This window comes from Aythya marila (assembly GCF_965140915.1).
Source record: "Aythya marila genome assembly, chromosome: 7".
NCBI classification, from domain to species: Eukaryota; Metazoa; Chordata; class Aves; order Anseriformes; family Anatidae; genus Aythya; species Aythya marila.
The window spans coordinates 10,481,248-10,501,589 of NC_139048.1; the positions used below are offsets into that span (position 1 = coordinate 10,481,248).

General features: G+C 38.2%; 1 protein-coding gene across 5 annotated transcripts in view; it reads right to left on the reverse strand.

The window, feature by feature from the left end:
• The window catches only part of RBM20 (RNA binding motif protein 20), a 104,038-nt gene that overhangs the window by 76,827 nt on the left and 6,869 nt on the right, over positions 1-20,342 (reverse strand). Inside the window, exon 1 of one of the 5 annotated variants that reach the window (XM_082765314.1) lies at positions 4,253-4,403. The exons of 3 other annotated variants lie outside the window; for them this stretch is intronic. In XM_082765314.1, the coding sequence (XP_082621440.1) occupies positions 4,253-4,266 (14 nt within the window). In that variant the 5' untranslated portion in view covers positions 4,267-4,403. Of the gene's footprint in view, positions 1-4,252; positions 4,404-20,342 lie in introns of those variants that run through there. One more of the 5 variants, XM_082765315.1, reaches the window with a different exon arrangement.

Sequence of the window (20,342 nt, forward strand, 5' to 3'; positions counted from 1 at the left end):
GCATCTTTGCACGCAAGCATGATTGTGAGAGCTGAACAGGAGTCTCTAAAAATGTAATTTTTGTTACAGCCACACTCTGAAATACAATGAAGAGAGAACAGGGAATATAAAATGTATTTACATGTTCTCGGAAAGAAAAAAATTCCTGCTACTCTTTTCAGGTAATAATAAGATATTTATTGGTGTACTAGGATTTTGTAAACTGCATAATTTTCTCAGTTATATGCCCATAACATATATGCAGTGGGAAGAAAGATACCTATAAAGAACCATTCCAGAGCAAATTATTCTTAAGGAAGGTCAGTATTTCCTCATTTTATTAATATGTCTCAACAATGAGTTGGGACTATTTTTAAAATATAAATAAACCTCACCTGTCCCAACAAGGAGACATTTGATATATTGTACAAATGAGTAATTTACAGCTAAACTCCTTCGTACACTTGCTTAAGTGCTATCTGCAGCGGGTCATGGCACAATTGGGAAGTTTAGCTCACAGTTTAGCAATTCCGGTCTTTTGACACACAATGCTGCATCAGCAACATGACTGCTAGATTTTCTTTGCCATTCCACTTACCAAGAAACATTATATTTAAACCACACTGAGTAAAATCTGCTACAAAAACCCACAACGCCACTGCTATGCTATAGCTTTCACTCCAGCTAAAGTCAAGACAGAAAATTGTGGCTCATTGTATTAGAACAGTAATTCTGAGCGAAAGGACAGCCAGATACTACTCGAGGAAGCGATTGCATTCAGCACAGCTCTAATGCCCCGCTGACCTGTGGTATCTGTGTGATACATGAAAAGCCTTAGAGCTACAGTTTCGTAAATTTAAAAGTCACCATGACAAGCTTTAACATATAAAACGCAAACTGTTGCAAGGGTTAAGCTATGTCTACTATTGAAATAGAGGCTTTTTAAATCCTCGAAGATAGGTCGTTTAAGGAAAAAATCCCAAACTCTAACTGGAATCATACAGAGGATCTGACTGGGACCAAAGAAGCTCATTCTGCAATGTCTTTCTTTTTTTCTGCCTTTTCAGCTTTCCTCTACACTTTCAGAGAGAGAGATTTTCAAGACAGATGAGTGACACTAAGAAAAGATGAATTACTTCCATATGTCAAGTCTACAAATCCAAAAACGACATGCTATCATCTGTATAACAGATCGTTCGCCTTTTAGCAGGTAAATATTCTCATATTTACTTATCTAGCCCTGGGAATCTCTGGGATTAATCTATGCTTGAAAGCCATAGAATTAGAGAGTACTTCAGAGCATTCTATGCTGTTAAATTCATATACTTTTTACAGGAGCACTTAAATTTATGTAGCCAGAATTACAAGCTCCCAAGACAAGTACTGACCAAGCTGTATGATCTTGATTGTTTTATTTAACAAAACAAGTAGGACTGCATGTATTTAATACAGGAGTAATGCTCACGGGAAGGACTGCAACAGAAACAATCAAAATAGTAATTAATGGGATAGAGTGTCAGCATTTTCCTGAAAAATACGAAGAACTTTGTCCTTCCAGCAACAACAAGGGGATAATTAGGCTAAGATTTATTCTGTGGCTTTAAAATAATTCCTGTTTTTCAACTGAATTGGTAACTGAGAAATTGTCTATACTGATTTAAATAAGTACTAAAATCGAGGAATATCTTCAGCTCTTCTTACTACTTTTTAATCTTACTTAATACCAACATACAGCAGTTGTTTTTATTTGCTGTAGTAATATTCTGAGTATGCTTTTGACAGATTTCGCAAAATTATTTCCAGCCTTTTAAAACCAGTTTACACAAAACCATGTGAGACAGACACTGCAACCAGTAAAAGTGAAGCCGGCAGCAGTTAACGCCTTAACGATATCCAGGGGAAACCTCATAAATGAGCTGCTGCGCTGTGCAAACTGCCAGTGGGGTGACCCCGCTGTCACCAACTAAGAATTTATATTGAAAGATGAAAGAATTCCACAGTTTTTCTTTGTCCCAGACAGTATTTACTCCTCATACAGAGCTTTGCACCCGCTGCCCAAGACAATACAGATACGTATGTTAAATACTATCTTATGCCACGTTACACTAACGCAAACTCAAATGGATATTATTTATGAAATTAATTTTTTCAGGTATAATTCAGCACCATTGCTAATAACACAATGATAGTTCATGTCAGTAGGCATAAAAATACCACTTTAGATTGCACAAAAAGCCCTCAGTGACCACTGAAAAAAATGAAAATTTCAGGTAGCTCCACAAGAAAAAAATATTCATTTCCCATGGTATAATTAAGTTGAAGAAAGAGAATCACCTTAAAAATTTTAATAAGTAGTTTTACACACAGCCTGGCTACATGAAATAACTTTTTTTTTTTTGGTTCATGCATTTTCACTTCATCCTCCAAAGTCCTGCTTAAATTTTGCAAATGTGTTTTTAGGTAGGGAACCATTTACTAGTTAAATGCCTCTATTGGATAAATTGATTCTTCTCTTTCCTTTTGCCTTCTCCCTCCCCAGTAAAAGTTGTTACTATATGAAAAAGACTGAAAACAGTGAGAAAATTATCATTTTGCTAAAGCCACCAATCATATTTACCCTAAGTGTTGTTCTAATAGGAACCTAGGCACAACTTCTGTAATAATTGTCTTTTTTTTAGTCAATACTCATGATTTCTCCTATGTAATTGTGCACTCTTTATTGCTACAGATTTCTTAAATTTTCACAGTGAATTTGTTCACATGAATTTCATAATAATAATAAATAAATAATAATGATAAATTTAATATAAATAAATCCAATTAAAGCCTACACTTTTTTATTTATGCAATTCCACATTATTAGCCCACAAACACAGACAGAGCAGTAACTACCGTTAAACTGCTTTGCTCTTTTGGCATTGCAAGGTTCACAAATTTGCGGCAGGGGTGAAGTGTCAAGCTAAGATGTTAAGCAGTTAAAGCAAAAATTGATTGAAGTATGTGAATGAATCTGGTTACTGCCGGACTCCAAAGACCATGCACCTCTTCATGGTTTGAATACTTTGCACAGAATTTGACCTCCTCCCTCTGTTCTTTATTTTCCTATATATAACTACATATATGGTATATTATTATATTATATATTACATATATACTGGTTTTATTTATATTATGTGTATAATTGAGTGTCTGCTGCTTATCTAACAGTAAATCTAAAAAAGCACATGAATAGCTGTTTCTTAAATAAGTAAAATGTTCTTTAAAAACAAACAAAATCAAAAAAAATCCAGAAGGCACCAGAAAAATATACTTTTCCTGAAAGTTTACATACTAAAAATAAATAAATGAAGATGCATACATAATAGTTAATATTTATAATTTGTTTATGTTTATTTAACCCTAAGTTACATGTTTCATACATCTCTCTAACAAAGCTGTCTTGAAGGTGACATGGTTTTCTATGAATTCCTGGTCTCCCTGACAGTGTTCTTCCCCAGTTTTGTCCCATACCCCCATGTCTCACTGAGTCTTGCTAGCAACTTTAATGAGCATCCTTAAAAATAGAAAAGGAATTTCCATGACTTCTCCTATCTAGGTATTTTAAATACCAGCACTATCAAGCAGTCACTCCAGGACCCAGGAAGGATAAGGATATGTTGTCAACAAAAGGAAAAAAAAAAAAAAAAAGAGATAAGGTCTTTGGAGTCCACCCCCTGACCTGACAAAATCCAGGACTTGATACTGGTCTCCAGGTCAAAAATAGACCGTCTGAAAGCAGCAGAGAACACTTGCACGGTTATCGCAGAGTTACTCGTTTTGCAGACCGTATTAAGCACTTCATATAATGGCATCTGAATCTACTGCAACACATTTGAGAACAACTTCTCTGAACCACACTTGAGAAAAAACATATTTGTCAAGGGCAATAGGAACAAGAAAAATAAATCCTACCTTGAGGTCCTTTCTCTTGTTTCTTTGCATTATCCTTTCAACAGAAGTAGATCTTTTCCTTACAAAGACCACCAGCATTACATTCACAGAAAGAATTAAAACAAAACAAAAAAAAGAGACCTTCATCTACCCTTTGCCAATCTCCACAATATTACACATTATAAACATAAGTACTTCTTTCAGAAGATCTAGTAGCCACACATAGCAGTAAAATACCCTACTGTCCTCTTCATTTTTATGAACTTATAAAAGAAATATTAACTATTAAATGTTACTTGAAGTAATTATCATAAACCAATATCACTTTAAATGAATACGCTACCTTTTCTGATTCATTATCTTTGCTTTTGAGTTTTTCCTCTTACTGATAAGAATTCAGCAATTCCCCATGTTCTTGCTGAGCACTCACATAGGTTAGCAAGGTTCGACTGCGTGCGCTGTTCGAGCCAGTATAGCTTAAATCTCAGCCAGCCAGGAAGCCAGGCAGATAAGCGCTGGCCTATTGAAAGTTTATCTTTTGAATGGGAACAAGGTGCTTGAACTTAAGGCAAGTCTGTAAGTTAACATTTTGTTACATCCTATAGGGTAAAATATACATATAGTAAATGCTTTGACAGAAATATAATAACTAGATGCTACTAATTAATAATAAATTCATTTCAACAACCAAGTATTAGACCCACTTTTTTCCATTGCAGAATTTTAGAATTTCGTAACACAATTAAATATGCCAGTTTCTGATATATTCAATTTCACTAGTAGAAAGTTGGTATGCTTTTTAGCTGAGATTGAGTTCTTTGCAAAACAGTAGAACAAACTACTTTTTTGTTGTTTGTTTGTTTGTTTGTTTTTCCTTTTTAAGGCTATCTTATATAAGAAGCCTTTTTTCAAGATTTCTTGTTTGTTTTATTTAAAAATAGGATGTTATAGTTCTGGATTCTATATAAAAAAAAAGTACACATTAAATTTTTTAATTAAAAAAAAAAAAGAAGAAAAAATGAAGAAAAAAAAAAAAAAAGAAAGAAAAATAAAGAAAAAACAAGAAACCAGAAACCAAGTTCTAAAGACACCCTCTGAAGTTGCAATCATTTTAGGAATTCTGCATTGTGACTAGAATGCATGGCTGCATAAAGACATTTTCACCAAAAAAATGTCGAAGAATGATTTTAAAAAGCATGCAAGAAAAAAATAATCAGCCATTTGTATTTTACTCTAAATACTTACTTAAGAGGTAAGTGTTATAATTAAGTATACTTAAAGAAAATTCTGCTAATAAAATTTACAAGCTTAATAAATACCTAATACTCGACTTTTCACCCCTTCATGTATAGTACGATTCTAAGGTAATAAATAGTGAGAACAGAAATTTCAAGAAATCATGTGGTAAAAATCTGAAAGGACAGGTATTACTTGGTATTAATTATGTAGCCACATTTGACAAAGCACAAGTATAGAACAGAATAAAAATCCTCACTAAATCTGCAGCTGAAATTAGAATTATTCTTTTTTTTTTTTTTTTTTTTTTTTTTTTTTTTTCCCAAATGTACATTTCCTCTTATTTAAAATATTTGTCCTCACAAATATAAATGAATTTGTTATTTCTAAGCCTGGTTAAAAATAAATAAATAAATTGCTGAACATTATATATATATATATTTTATTTTATTTTATTTTTTTCCCTGTAAGTACTCTGAAAAATAACTCAAAATAGCACCGTGGAATTCAGGCATGCCTAAATAGCTTTCATGTTATATATGTTTAGCTTGCAAGTAATGATGAATTTGACCTGCCAGTTTCCCAAAGAGACTTACTTTGCCAGGAAAACAAACTCCTGTTTTTAGAAGATCGTGTGTTTTGTTTGTGTGCCATTGGAAAAAAGAAACAAATCTTCTTGATGAGACACAGTCAAAACATTTTCCTTCTGTGTGTGTGTATATATATATATATATATATATATATATATATATAAACACAAGAATGGAAAATAATAATTTAAAATAAGAATAAGCCATTATCTCTCAGAAAACAACAGCTACTTGAACTAATGATTTTAATTTCTGTGTTTAATGTGTCTGGAGAACAAGCACAAAAATAGCACATTTTTGCAAGTGCCTTCAAGAACAGAAATACCCTGATAAGAACAAATGCGAGACACTTGCATTTAATATATGAGAAAATATCTAATTACAGTAAAATTACCTGATGTGCAATGGTATGTTAATGTTGGCCAATAAATAACACGACAGATAACACTCATGAAAGCGATTACCCATTTTGCTTGTCCCATCCACATTGCTTCTTTCTGCAGCTGTCATTCCCCACCTAACCAGCTCACAGGGCTCTGCACAGAGCAAGACAGCCAGCTTGTTATTGCCTTGAGCTTAACTACTATCCATGGAAAAGCTAGGCAATACAATTTGGTAATCTGTTCTATGAGTTCTGTAAAACACACACACATATATATATATATATATATATATATATATATATATACACACACACATTTTTTTTCTGCAATTAGCATAAGAGACTAAACAGATCGTGAGGTTTTTGATTGCTTGTTTTTGGTTTGGTTTTAATTTTTTCTTTTTTGTTTAAACACTGAAAACCTATATATTCTGTGCACTTTTGCTCCCACCCTATCCCCTGCAATTTGGCTCTTTTTCAGGATAGAACAAGCAGATGCATATCGACCAATACATCTGTTTGTCACTTGACTGCTTCATAAAAGCCTCCACCTTTGAACAGAAAATGCAACTAAGGAAAATAAGCAATTTAGACAGGACTAGTTCATAGTTTTCTGTGCATCTTTCCAATAAAAATTATTGTTTAACATAGCTGATTTAAATAAACAAAATTCTAAGGAAACAACCACAAAATACAGTGATTAAAGCACTACTGATTAATAAAAATTGCCTAACTGGGATTTATCAGAAACTGAGGGCTGAGGTGAGAGGATCCATGTAATTATTAAGTATTTTAAAGAAGAATCTGCAACATTAAAAAAAAAATCTTATACGTACCTGAATAATTTTAAAACTAATGTTGCTAAAATGATCTCATGCTATTCCTGCAAATGGGAAGTTACATGAAAATATTTTAACTATATTATGCATAAATAATTTACTTCCAGGCAGACAGCTTTTACACTTACAGATAAATTTTCTCTCAAAAATGAACAGATGATTGTAAATATCACAAACCACACGAGGAATAATATCTTTTAAAGACTGCGTTTCAATCGACTGCCTTTCATGCTGGCTCAGCCACTTTAAGCTGTGATGGATTTTTAAAAGCTGTTCCAATATATCAAAATCAACCTCGGAATATCTTAACAAATTTCTCAAGTTTCTATGACTAATAGTGTATCACAGACTTGATAGTTACAAGCTAAACACAACCCCGACCTTTAGTGCTTACGGCTACGAGACCTGCGGTACGCCCGCTGAGCTATATGGCTACAAGACCTGCAGCGTGCATACTGAGCTAACAAAATCTACATTTACAGCAGTGTTCTGCAATGCCAAAAATCCCTCGAGGCAGGATTTTGGCTTGGCTTATACAATCTCTTTAAAATACAGGGTCACTGCTCCTCCCGTGGAAGATAATGCCTCCCACCTCCATCAACAAACTCAATGTTTTTACAGTAGAGTCCACGTAGTGCCAGAAAGCTGCTTGTAATAAAGGATTTTCAAGCCTTTAATAAATATTACATTTCCAGAACAAAAAGTCCTCTCTACCAGCTCTGGGCTCTCAGACAGTCAAAATCTGGAATTCATTCCCATTGTCTTAAGGCAGGTCAGTGGGTTGGCTTTCTGAGCCCTTTTCTTTTTTCTTCTCCAGAAGTCAAAGCTGCTGTGACTCCATACATTATTTCTTACCAACTGGACAAAGTGATGGATATTTCTTCTTTGTATTACATACACAGGGTTTAGCTGGTGAGGAGGAAGCAGCCAATTCTTACACAAAAAGGTGAAAACTTTGGCTTGGTAGAGGAGAAACTAGGGATCTGGCAGATCAGGATACGAGAGGACATCAGGAAGGCCAGCAAGATTTTGTGTGGGAGAAAACCAGAAGGAAAAGTTGCTGAGGGATAGGGGAGGAAAGGGAGAAGGACTGTGGAAAGAAAGGTGTGAACATGCCATCCTTTCGGGACTTTTTGCCCTGCTCTGTCCTCATCACTGGACAGCCCATTTTCTACACAGCCTTTGCAGAAGACACCAAGAAAGAGGCCTAGAGGCTCCGAGTAACACTGAGCATTGCAGCCCTTCCCACTTCCCATGGACTTGGAGGAACAGTAAATGAAAAATGAAATTAGCTCTCAGCTATTCTTCAATTTCCAAAAGCCACCATCATTAATTTTGTTTCACACGACAAGGCATGCAAATCAGAACGACAAAGCACATTCATCACCAGCAATGCTGCATCCAGCAAAGACAGCTTGAGTCAATAAAGAAGCCGGGGCTGAGTGACTACGAACAACAAACGCTCCTTATGGGCAGCCAAACCGAAGATCATCAGGAAACTGTAAAATGAGACATCTGCCATGTAAACCTCTCCTCGTTCTGTCTTCCCATACAAGGGGATGTTTTGGTACTGAACTGTGGAATTCCCCAGAGACACGATAAAGGAAAAATAAAAACATCCACCAGTAATGCCATGTGTGATAAAAACCATATGAGGAAGTCATCGGTTAAAACAAGCAAGCATGGAACAACCATTGAAACTAGGGTTATGTTAGAAGCTGCTCTTCTTTCCAGAGTGTTTTTCAGCTCCTGTTCCAGGCCTCCTTGCTTGCATGCCTACGGACAGAGCACAGCGATCTGTGGCCTACCGATGGCAGCCTACAGGCAGCTGCTCCCTTGATGATGAGACCACTGCGAGATATTAAATCCATTTCAGGAAGTTTTCTCATCCTTTCCAGAAGCTAGTTAATACCATGTATTTATATATCTCTTACTCTTCTCTGCAACCAATTTTTCTGGGCTTAATCAAAGGGTAGGATAGCCTGAAGAAGTGCCTACAAAACCCACTCCACAGGACAAGTGCCAGTGGATTGAAACCTCCTACCACAGCCCTAATCTCCCTTAAAGACTTCTTGGATGTGGGTTCAAGTGAGAAAATCTACACAGCTGGATGTCAGGATGCACCAGGAGCTTTCACTCCCCATGTACTCCTCAAATCCTGCCTCTGCACAGCAAGAGTGCACCTGTCCCAGCACAGTACCCCTGACGCCTCCAATTAATGCTGAGAAAATCCTGAGCTAAGTGCCTACTTAAATTTGATGGGTTTGGCATTCAAATGATGGTCTGTGAACCTAATAAAAGCATCAGTTAGTAAACAACATTATTGCAGGAACAGCAGCAGAATTATGAGCAACTGCAAGATGCAATTAAGTTGAATTTAGCCACCATGCCCACACAACTAGCGATGTGGTTGTTTCAGATCAATGTAAACAACAACCAATAAATATTCCCATTGCTTCTCCAATGAACAAGAATGGGAATTACTGAGTGCTGCTAGAGAAATTTATAGTGGAACAGATGCAAACTACCTTACAGCCCTAAGGAAAATGGAATTTGTTCACCAAAGCATAGTTTGAGCTGGCTAATCCAAATCGCATATCTAGTTCTTGCAGAGCTTTGAGAAGCAATCAATCTTCTGGCATTCACCAACAAGTGATTTGTTAATCTGCAGTTTTCATACTGTAGTAAGGAACATTTGAATTAACAAGTTATTTTCTATTAGTCTCTTGGTTACTTATTGGGTATGACAGAGTATGTGGTGCAGTGAAACTGGACAGGATAGGTTACGTCACGTTCTGCCATCTGGAAAACATTACAAGATAATCACTAATACTGTGAAGCCTCCTGAATTTGTTCTTCATATATAATATAGCCATTTGAGCTCTGAAGAGTGATTTGTAAAATATGTTACTGTAATCCTAAGTAGGATATTGTTTTAAATAAAACCCATATCTGAGTACAAATTTAAATTTCAGCTTACATCCTTAACCAATTATGCACCAATGCAAATCTCCGCTGATAAATTGTCTAGCTAAATCCATTCTTGCAGTGGATTAGTTAGCTCAGAGAAACGATACTGGGATATAGAATTTCAGGAGCAGCAAGGTGATTTGAAGATTCCCCAGTGGTTAGCAACTTCTATTCAGTATGCTGTAGGATTCAAGTGCTGGCCCTTGATGGCAGCACAGGAATTTAAGGTCACCGTCCCAGACCGCTCAGTGAGTGGTCCCTGTGCTGGTAGGGGCAGAGAGGACTGCTTGTGGGCAGCTGCCGAAGGCAAATGCTACCTAAAGAATCTACCAGGGGGCAATTCAACAGCCAAGCCCTGTGTTTCGTATAGTCATAGTTGCCTGTAATGTTGCCCGCTCTCCCCAGGAGGAATGCCCAGCATCGCCTGTTATTTCTGGCCCATGATGAGCACGCTGCGGAGCTCGCTCCCGCCACAAGATAAGCCAGACGTGCCCCTTGCCAGCAAGGGACTAGCACCACTTCTGTCATGTGAAGCAAAGTTTATACAACAGCACTTAGATCCATTTCTGTGGAACTTGCTCCGTGGCTGGAAGCCAGCATGGGTCAACAACCCGCAGCAGTTTCCTATCATAGTGGATCCCTTCACAGACAGCCTGGGGCTGACGGATCCCACCATGCTCCTTGCAACATTTTTTTTTTTTTCCAGGAAGACAAAGACAAGCCCCTGGCGAGGCAAGCTGTGAAGAGCTCAGCAAATGAGACCTCTGGACTGGCTTTCCCATACAGCATTCCCATTTTACTTTCAAGCCTTCAGTATCCCTAAGGCGATATGCCACAGGGGTATTACCCACACCTCAAGAAAATATTTAGGTATGTGTGTGTGTATATATATATATATGTGCATACACACACACACCATAACTATATATCTCTCTCTATATAAATATATATCTATAAATATAGATATAAAGCCATGCTCACATAACATTCTCAGCAGCTAAACTCTGCCACAATCCCAAACGTTCAAACAATCAGGTCGCAGTAACCTAATTACAAATTATGAATGTGGTAAAAATCATGGAAGCAGTACCTGATAGAAATTGCTGTAAAAGTGACATCATGCAATAGACCATGCGACAGTCTGAAATCTCAGCCAACAGAAAAGCCAAAGGATCAGGGGGAATTTGGAACAATTCTGGTTTGCCTGTTTTTAAAATGTCTTAAAAGTATGAAGTCAGTTTCCATCCTATCAACATTCATGCTTTGACCTAGACTGCCCCAAACATGTGGTAAAAAAACAATGGACCTTTTGGACGATGTCATTTGTTGTACACAACATTGTTCTAACATAGCTCTTGCATGACTAGAAGACACAACAGCTGTGTGGGAAGCCAAAATGGAGAAAAAATTTGTTGGAAAAGGTTAGCAATTATAATAGCAAAATTGTGAATTTTGCAAACACACGCACCAAAAAAAGTATGTGCACATAAAAGTTTATATATTACATATACCTATCAATAATGTTGGGATGCTTCCTATTCCACCTGCACAATATGCCACACAACAAATTACTTCCCTATGGTTTTCCCCAGTTGTTATCAGATCAGGTTACAGGAATCTCTGTATTAGTTTTGTATGCTTTAGTGAACACCACTTTATTACCTAGCTCTTTAGTTTTATTATCCACTTAAATAAATACATTTCATGTCTCATATCTGAAATTCAAAAAAAAAAAAAAAAAAAAAAAAGGATTATTCTCTGAATAAAGTCTACTATTAAAACTACCTAAAGCAATATTATGAAGAAAATGAGATTTTAATAGTCTAGATAACAAATAAAAAATCCATTTTACAGCATTCCAACACGTATGAATGTTCAAACTGTTAAAAAAGAGAGACCGTTTTTAAGTTCTGTAGGAATGTAATCCAATCTATCGAACAGGATGTTACAGAATTTAGTGTTTGCTTTAAAATGAGACAAAGCTGGTAGGATATTTTTAAACTGGCATAGCAATCGTATAATGGCTCAATTGGCCCTGTTGAGAAATACACTTTTCAGGACGTTTAAAAGTACAATCAGCATTTCTACTAGATTTGCACTATACCCATAAGCTTTTCTTTTCCCTTTCAGTACTCTGATCAATTCTAAATGTAACTGCTGTGCTGATCTTCAGCTTACCTTTAACAGATGAGCACTACTAAATCAAAAGCTGTCCAAATTTCCTACTCTGCATTAATATATACATAATGGCTGCTTGCCCATGGCTGGAAATCCTTCTGATCACTTAATGCTGTCAGGTGCCTCATTTCTAATGGTGAAAACATAATCTAAGCTTCCAGAGGACAAATTCTTCAGGCTCCACTTCAAGTGCAGAAGTATTTGAACACAGTTAAAACCCACTGATCTGGTCAAGATTCAGGCACACTGAATCAATGTGAATCAAAACACAAGCACACTGAAGCAATGGGGCTTCAGTGGAATGTTACAATAACAATGCTCATTTACAATAAATTAAAATATTTTAAAAACTGGAATATTGAAAGCTAAATAGCAGCAGATGTAGACAAAGATGACAGCAGAAATAGTTTGGTGGGTACTGCCAGTGTAATGTTTCTGATATTGGACGACAGTCTGCAGTAGGAAAACAAAACTATGAATGCAATTAGCCTTATGAAAACCACATTGTTTAGGTGAACAGCATGTCCATATTTAACTCAAAAAATGCAATGTTTCATTCATGAAAGAATTAGGTCTCTTGCTTGTATGTTAGAGGGCTATGTTTGTTTACCAGAGGGAAAACACTCACAAATCTCTGCTGACAAGTTTTCAACCTGAAATCAAAAACCAGGCAACAAGACAGGATGGAGTGAACAGAGGGGTAGTGGCCAACCAAGCCAGGAGGATTTACACAAGAGACGGTTTTCCAAGAGTTTTCTGGAGAGGGCACGGAGGGGGTGGAAGCTTGGAACAAATTCACGGGTGGGCTGTTCCAAGCCCAGAGTCTGGCATGCAAAGAGTCCAGGAGACCACAGCTCCAAGTCTGAGTTAACATTGCTGTCTGGCTGCCCAAACTATACTGCCACTAAACAACACGAATAGCAACGTGGTTCTCACCAGCAACACAAATGTGCTGTCATCCAACACCCAAGCATAAGAAATCTTGGGTATTTCTGGTAAGTGAGGAGTGAGATATGTGGAAGTACACCAATCAGGTCAGCAGCACGTGGAAATTGCCTGGGGAGATGGAACCACACTCACTGCCATCCCTAAGCATCAGCCACCCTAAAGAGAGTCTGCAGCAAACAGTTTGCTCGCTCATCTGTCAGAGGTGGGCCTAAATACAGACTCCCATATGCACACTCCAGGAGTATTTGGGCACCAAAGGAAATGTCTTTAAAAGCTTACCAACTCACACAGCTTCAGATCAGCACATGACAAAACACAAATGACATGATATGAAGGAGCTTGAGTACTACATGACTGGTACATAGGAAACCACAGGGAATACTTGAGGATGCCTGGCACCACAGCTGCTTCCATTGACAAAAGCAAAGGAATCAGAAAAAGATGGAGATGTATGGATTGTAAGCATTGTACAAAATAGAAAAAAGACAAGGCAAACACCATTTCCAAAAGAGAATTCAAAGAAACATTTGCCTTTTTCATCATGAAAGGGGATAGCTCTGAAGAAGTACCAGTACCCTTGGTGCAAGAGAAACGCAGGCACAGCCTGTGCTTCAAACACCTGATAGCCAGGGAAATCCAGGAACAGATGCCACAGGGAACAGACAGACAGACGCCCTTTTCTCTTTGTACCTCTGGGTGCAAGGACGGATTCTCAGCACAGTGTTAATGGGACGGTGTGTTACCAGCACTATGCAGGGAGATGATTTGAAGGAGGAAAGCACACCCTCTGCAGGCTAAAAGTAAGTGTCTGGAGAACATTACTCCTGTGAGCCAAGAACACTTGATTTCAACAAAGATATTTGATACGCATTTTTCATAGATTTGCTGAAACACAGGAAGATGAATTCAGTATATCCAAATCAGCAGAAGAGTGTCAAATCCATCATTTATAAGCAGTTCCACTAAATTTCATGCACTGGGGTCACATCAGCCCTTCTATTCAAACACGAAAGAAAAGGCATAGAAACAAAATAAATAATATTTAAAAAAAAAAAAAAAAAAAAAAAAAGCTTGCATAAAACAAAAGATGAAGGGAAAAAAGGCAACAAAACATTTTCAGCGGTTACATCATTTTATATTATTATGACCAAATGAAAATTATTCTTTTTAATATGCCTTTTTTAAACTGGGCTTCTTCATGATATTTTCCAGAAGAAAATCATGGAAAAGATATCGGAAAACATAATTTAGTTGCCTTTTTGTTTTTTTCTTTTTGGAGCAGTTACAAATAGGTTTTAAACACTTACCATGAAACTTCCATCACCGTAAATAACTATAGAACTACAAATTAAGCATAAAATTAATTAAACACTAACAAAAGAAAAATATACACTTTTCCAGTGTGTCCATAGAAATGATGAATGTAATTATAGTTCAGCAATTTGAGAAGAGAATATTTTGAATAAGTAGGTAATTAAGTTAAGAGAGGCCTAAAGAAAGATTTCACACTCACATTCATATGCTGAAGCAGTTTAAAAATAGAGAGTAAGAACTGCCTGACTTCACCTTTTAATTTTAGCTGGGTGATGAGCTGGTCCCAAAGACAGAAAGGCACAGCAGGATTTTTTCTCTACAAAGTGCCCTTCGTATTTTTATGAGAAGGAAATGCAGTCTGTTCTATTAATAACCTGCTACAGCTCTAGATAAGTCTAGGCACCCTTTCCATCAGGAAAAAAGTTCTGTTTTGAGAGTATAAGTGATTCAGAGCAACAAGGAGATATACAGAAGTTGGAGAACCTCCTGACTGCCCCAGCCACTTCACAGTTAAATGAAGTCCACACAGGAACAGACATTTAGCTTTTGCATCAGTCACCTCTTGCAATTACTAAAATTGTAAGCACACCACTTTGCTCTCATGAGGAAGAAAAAGCAAATGACCAAGTTTGCACCTTGAGATAATTTTAACTTCATTCTCATTTTAATTAATATCTGGAAAAGCAAACGTTGATACCAACTATCCAAAACTACACTGCAGAAAGAGGGGGGGAGTTGCTTGACACAATGCCAGCGTAACAGCTAGACTCTCCCAAAGAAGCTGGGAAAAAACACTTTTTTTTCTTTTTTTTTTTTTTTTCCCCCCCCACATAAAGAAAGATAGATTCTTCTTCTGGATATGCCTCCCTCACACTTTGCGCTTTCCTGACATCTCTGATTAACCTATCTCAAACACCAGCTTCCCAATAGCAACCCCCAGGCCGTTCAGCATTGTTTCAGCCTGGTGAATTCTTGCAGCGGGGCAGGGCTGAAACCCTTCCCAGTCAATAGCTCCACACAGAGAACTTTTCTGTCCTGCAGAGAACGGTGGAAATGGAAACAGTATTGGACGATACACATTCAAATTTTTTTGCCAATTTATTCTTGCCAAAGTGACAGCTACCCAAGTGGAGGTCCCCAATACCCTCAGCTGTGTTAGAAGCACCACCTTAAGCAAGATTAATTGTGCTTTAATGATGGTAGCAGCCTTACCGCTGAAGTCTAAGTAGGGTCCTAAGTTAACAGCGCCATGAAAACAACTCTTCTAAACTCTCCTCTTGTCTTCCTCACACGTATTCAGAGCAACAATGAGCAAGAGGATCCTTGATTTCTTTGTCCTCTTTGCAACTATGCTCAACCTCTAATTACAGATTCATGTCAGGCTCTGCCTGTAAACTTGCTGCATGTGTAAATACTGGTCCCCGATTCACTCCAGCTACTCCCACGAATAATCATTTGCAGGTTTCTTTGCCGTGCAGATGCACTGCGAGTTGGTGAAAGCTCACATCAGCATCGTGCTGCTCAGCAGCCACTGAGTGAGGACACGCTGCCATCCTGAGCTGCAGCCCCTGATCTCGGTAAGCTGTTTGCCTAAAAGCACAGGAGGGCCATGCTGGTCTCTGATGACCACTTCCCACTCATTCACGTCTTACAATAAATCAGAGCACTCTTACGCAAGCAAGCCTAAGGAGATATTTGTTTGTACCCACATTCCCAGTATCTTTTGGTTTAAATCTGAAAACCACTATTATTTTCCACAACCTAGCACCATTCCCAAGTCATGTCAGAAGTTCCATATTGTTCTGAAAGCTTTTTCCATTATGAGATACAGATGAAGGGTGCTGTCTTTTCTTCCAGCTGGAGCATGCTCTGCATTTCATTTGTACAGATGCAATTAGCTCGTTTATCACTCCGAGCATTTCTAGTTCAATTGTTGGATGCCAGAACTGGCCCAGGCACCAGCAGCACCCTATCCCTGCCACAGCAGTGACATTGCACTTGACATCTCACATCAAATGACATTAAAGCACTTGAATGTAAGGATTGGAGGTGACCAATTCTCCTTGTTTTATTGAAGATCTTTAGTCAAAAATACCTCCTGACAAGAAGGCTGTCAGCTGACGTTTCTACTGTCTCCAGCATAAGTTCAACACAAAGTTTGTTGAGCGAGGTCATCACTCACTGTATCGCTATTTATAGTTACTTACTCTACCCTTATCCTAACAAGACCCTAATCAACAAAGCTTCTGATGATTTTTGTTTGAAGGATCTTTAAACATAAACAAATTATCTGTTTGTCTTGCTTTAAAAAGAATTATTTGAAAATTTATTTAAAAAATCAGGTAATTCTTCTTCCTTCCCTTTTCATATGTAATTCAGATAATGCTTCTCTTTCACCTTCCTGTGTAAAGATATCAGTGATGGGCTTTGGGGAAGAAAGACTGATTTTATGTAGTGAAGGATAAGGAGATTCATGATCATCTAGTAACTAATTTATCTTAGCCTCTTCTAGAAAGAGAAATAATAGCTGTTTGTAAGAGCCTGCCTACAATCACACCCCTTCCTCCCACAGCCCCCTTTTCCCTTCAGCAAGGTAACACACCAGGCTCTACCAAACAGCAAGTGCATCCTTGACAAAGCAGTTCAGGTTTCCAGAAGAAATGCACACAATTTTTATTATTTGATCAAACAATCAGCCAAACTGGAATTCGTTTCCAGAGCCCCTGCAGCAGGATCCAAGTCCAAGATCAGAACCTCTCCTCTGACTTTATTAGGCTGCCACGTGGGACCCATGTGTGCAAGGAGCATTCTTCAGGGCTTAACACAGACAATATAACCATTATAGCACTGGTTTTAAGGTATGTTTATAGAGCCTAAAGTGGTCATGGTCTCCAAGCCAGTCTTCCAGCTGCTGCAATAGCATCATCACCACCGAAAACCCTTCCCCAAAAGAAACGCCTGCTGCTCTCATTGCTGCCGCCCATGCTGGAGAAAAAGAGTTCTTTTCTTAGCGAGGTGCTTACCCCAAGAACTGCCAGCTTTGCTACAGCTAAATAAATAAAATTACCTCAGAGATTTTAAATTCAGAGCTGTGTCTGTCTCAGAGTTACAAGCTACTCTGTCACGTTTAAGTTTGAAGCAGCTTTTTTCCTGCCTCTCTTGGTTGTTCTGGTGTCTCTTACGAGCAGAGGCAGGCAGCAGGGGGTGAGAAGCGATGTACTCCAGGTCTCTTCAAATTCCTGAAATGTCTGGTGTCAGGACTGGGGCCCATTTGTCACAAGTCACACCCTTGGGAGCTCTCTGCCTTGTCCACTGGGAGAACAGCAGCAAGCCCTCCTCCTGCACCGTGCTGTTTGCACAAACTGCCCACGTGGAGTAAAATGTAGACACGGAGCTGATAGAGCGGTGTGCTTCTGGTGAGGGCTCCCTGGCATCCAGCTAAGAGGTGAGAAAACTAAATATAACAAACTTAAAACTACAATTATTGTAGGGGAGCCTGCCAGAGCTGCTCTGAAGCTCCTAATGGTCTGTCGGGGATTTATGGATCAGCTGTGAAAATTTACTCACAGCTAAAACTTGCCAATCAAGTCTTCGGCTTTGGAACGCTGCTACCAACTTTCTCACAATACAGCTTGGAAGTGGAGAGGCAAACAAAGCAAAACTGTTGGGTTTAATGCTTTGAAGAAGGACATACAAAAGAAAAATCTGTTATACTGAACAGATCAATAAGAAAAGTGGGAGGAATCTCTCTTTTGCGTGTTTCTTAGTATAAAAGGGCCTTCTATTATACACAGCAGGGAAGGACAAACACAGCAGTGCCAAGAACTGAAAAATGCACGGTAAGAGGCAGTATGCTGCACAGGAAAGGCTCCAAATGGCCCTGACTTACAGTTTGAAAGAGGCTGAGCTGCCACATAAGCCCACAGCTGTGAAGTTTTACACTCCAGAGTATTGCTTTTTAAACACCTGAGCTCATTAACATGCTATTAGAAAGCATACAGGAATAAGGCCAATACTCCTCCCTGCACAGCACCACACTCTCTTTTAAATGAAAAGGTTCAATGCTAGAACACAAGGTATCCATTTTATTGATTGGCTTCCAAAGTATTAGGTGTTTCCTATCAGTGCTCGTTGTTCTTGATGCTTCTATGCAAGACTCCCAGAGACCTGGCAAAGCAGTAAGCATTCATGAAGCCTTGGAGACCTAGATGATGGGATCTGATCCTCTAAAGCCTACACGCAAAAATAATCCTCATGTGTACAAATGCTTTGCAAGCCCAGTCTCATAGCATACGCACAATATCCAAAGAGGAATTTAAGTCTTATTTACCACTGCCAAACAAACTGGATTGGCTGCTTAAGATATTTAGGTAATATATAAGATGAGTGTTGCTTTACTTTGCATTATTTAAACAAAAAGAAATAAATAACTTCTAGTCCCTGAAAATTTCTGTTTTAACTTTTTTATTTGGTAAAGGAAATTCAATCCTTTAATACTTTGCAATGTAAGAAAAAAAAAAAAAAAAAAAAAGAAAAAGTGATTCACGTAAATTTTATTGTCAAGTATGAAGTAGCTTGTCAGCACTTTTTACTTCTCCAGGATCTGGAAAACAAAATATTGAAATAACATCCAACACAGTGCAGAAGACATGAGAGCTGACTTGGATTCAAGTACCGCTGAACTTTTTGTTTGCACCACTTCATCTATGAATCTCTTCACCCACTGCACTGACAGAGGTATCTACAAACACCATCCCAGTCAGCCACTGTTTTCCTGCATTATTTACAAATACGTTCACCTCCAGATACATCAAGGACTCTTTCCCTAGCATAATCCACATCAGGACAACCTGAGGCAAACCTCTTGGGCCATTTCAAGGAGTCAATGGAAAGGTGCCAGCAGAAGGGTAAGCCTTGCCTGTACGGGGAGGAGGTGTTGCTACAGAATAGAATCATGACCTTGAATGAAGTGGCAAATAAAGAGAAGAGCCCAACATTTGGTTGTTGGTTGGCAGGACTGTAGAAAGCTGTAGGTGACCTTACAAGAATGTGCCATGAGCAGGGCACAAATGGATGGCGCAGAGCACAGGGATAGCGGGGTGTGAACGTTAAGATGTGTTAATGGAAGAGCTTGGAAGATAAGAGGAGCCTGGGGCAGAAAAATACCTCACCCTAGTTTGCTAATAGCTTTGTCTGAGGTTTTAGGAGACAAGTGCCACATTTCCTTCAAATCCCTTCCTCTCACTGAGTTGCACTTATCCTCTGGCAAAGAATTTTAATGTGAGGCGGTAGAGGAGATACACAACTGCAAACAATGCAAATGGACGTAATGCACAGCTCTGTTGGGACTGGAGGAAACTCCTCTGTACCAGAAGTTTTCTGCCCCCAGTCTAGTTCCAGACAGAACAGAAAGCAGGGTGGCAAGCATTCAGGATCCTGTGAGATATTATATGGCATTTTGTTCTCAGTAAGTAATTTGCAGATTTTATTTTACATATTAAAAAGAGAGACCAAAAAGAGAACAGAAATGTTGGTCAGTGTAAGAGCTATGTGTGTCATCAACCTAATAGATTTACTTAGTGTATGTTCCTCTAAGGGAAGGGCATGTTAATCAGCAGGCTGAAATAACATTTTTTTTTACTGCAGAAACAGACTGTGGTCAATTTATTGCTGCTTTCCAGTATAGCATGTGCAAAAGCCCGCAGAAGGGTATTTATTATCTCAATAAAGGAAACCTCAGATGTAACCTTGGCTGTCAAGGCACTTGTTGGAGAAGTACTTAAAGCCTATTTCTTAAAACAAATGTTCAAATCTATGTAAAAATACAAGAGCAATTCCTGCACATCTCCAAGGCTCTGTGTGAGAAGCAGCCCTAGCTTGCAGGTGCCATCACCACACACATCTCCCCCTCCAGGATAAAAATAACCACAAGACATAAACTTTACTTTCTTATTGAACCAAATTCAAAACATTTTA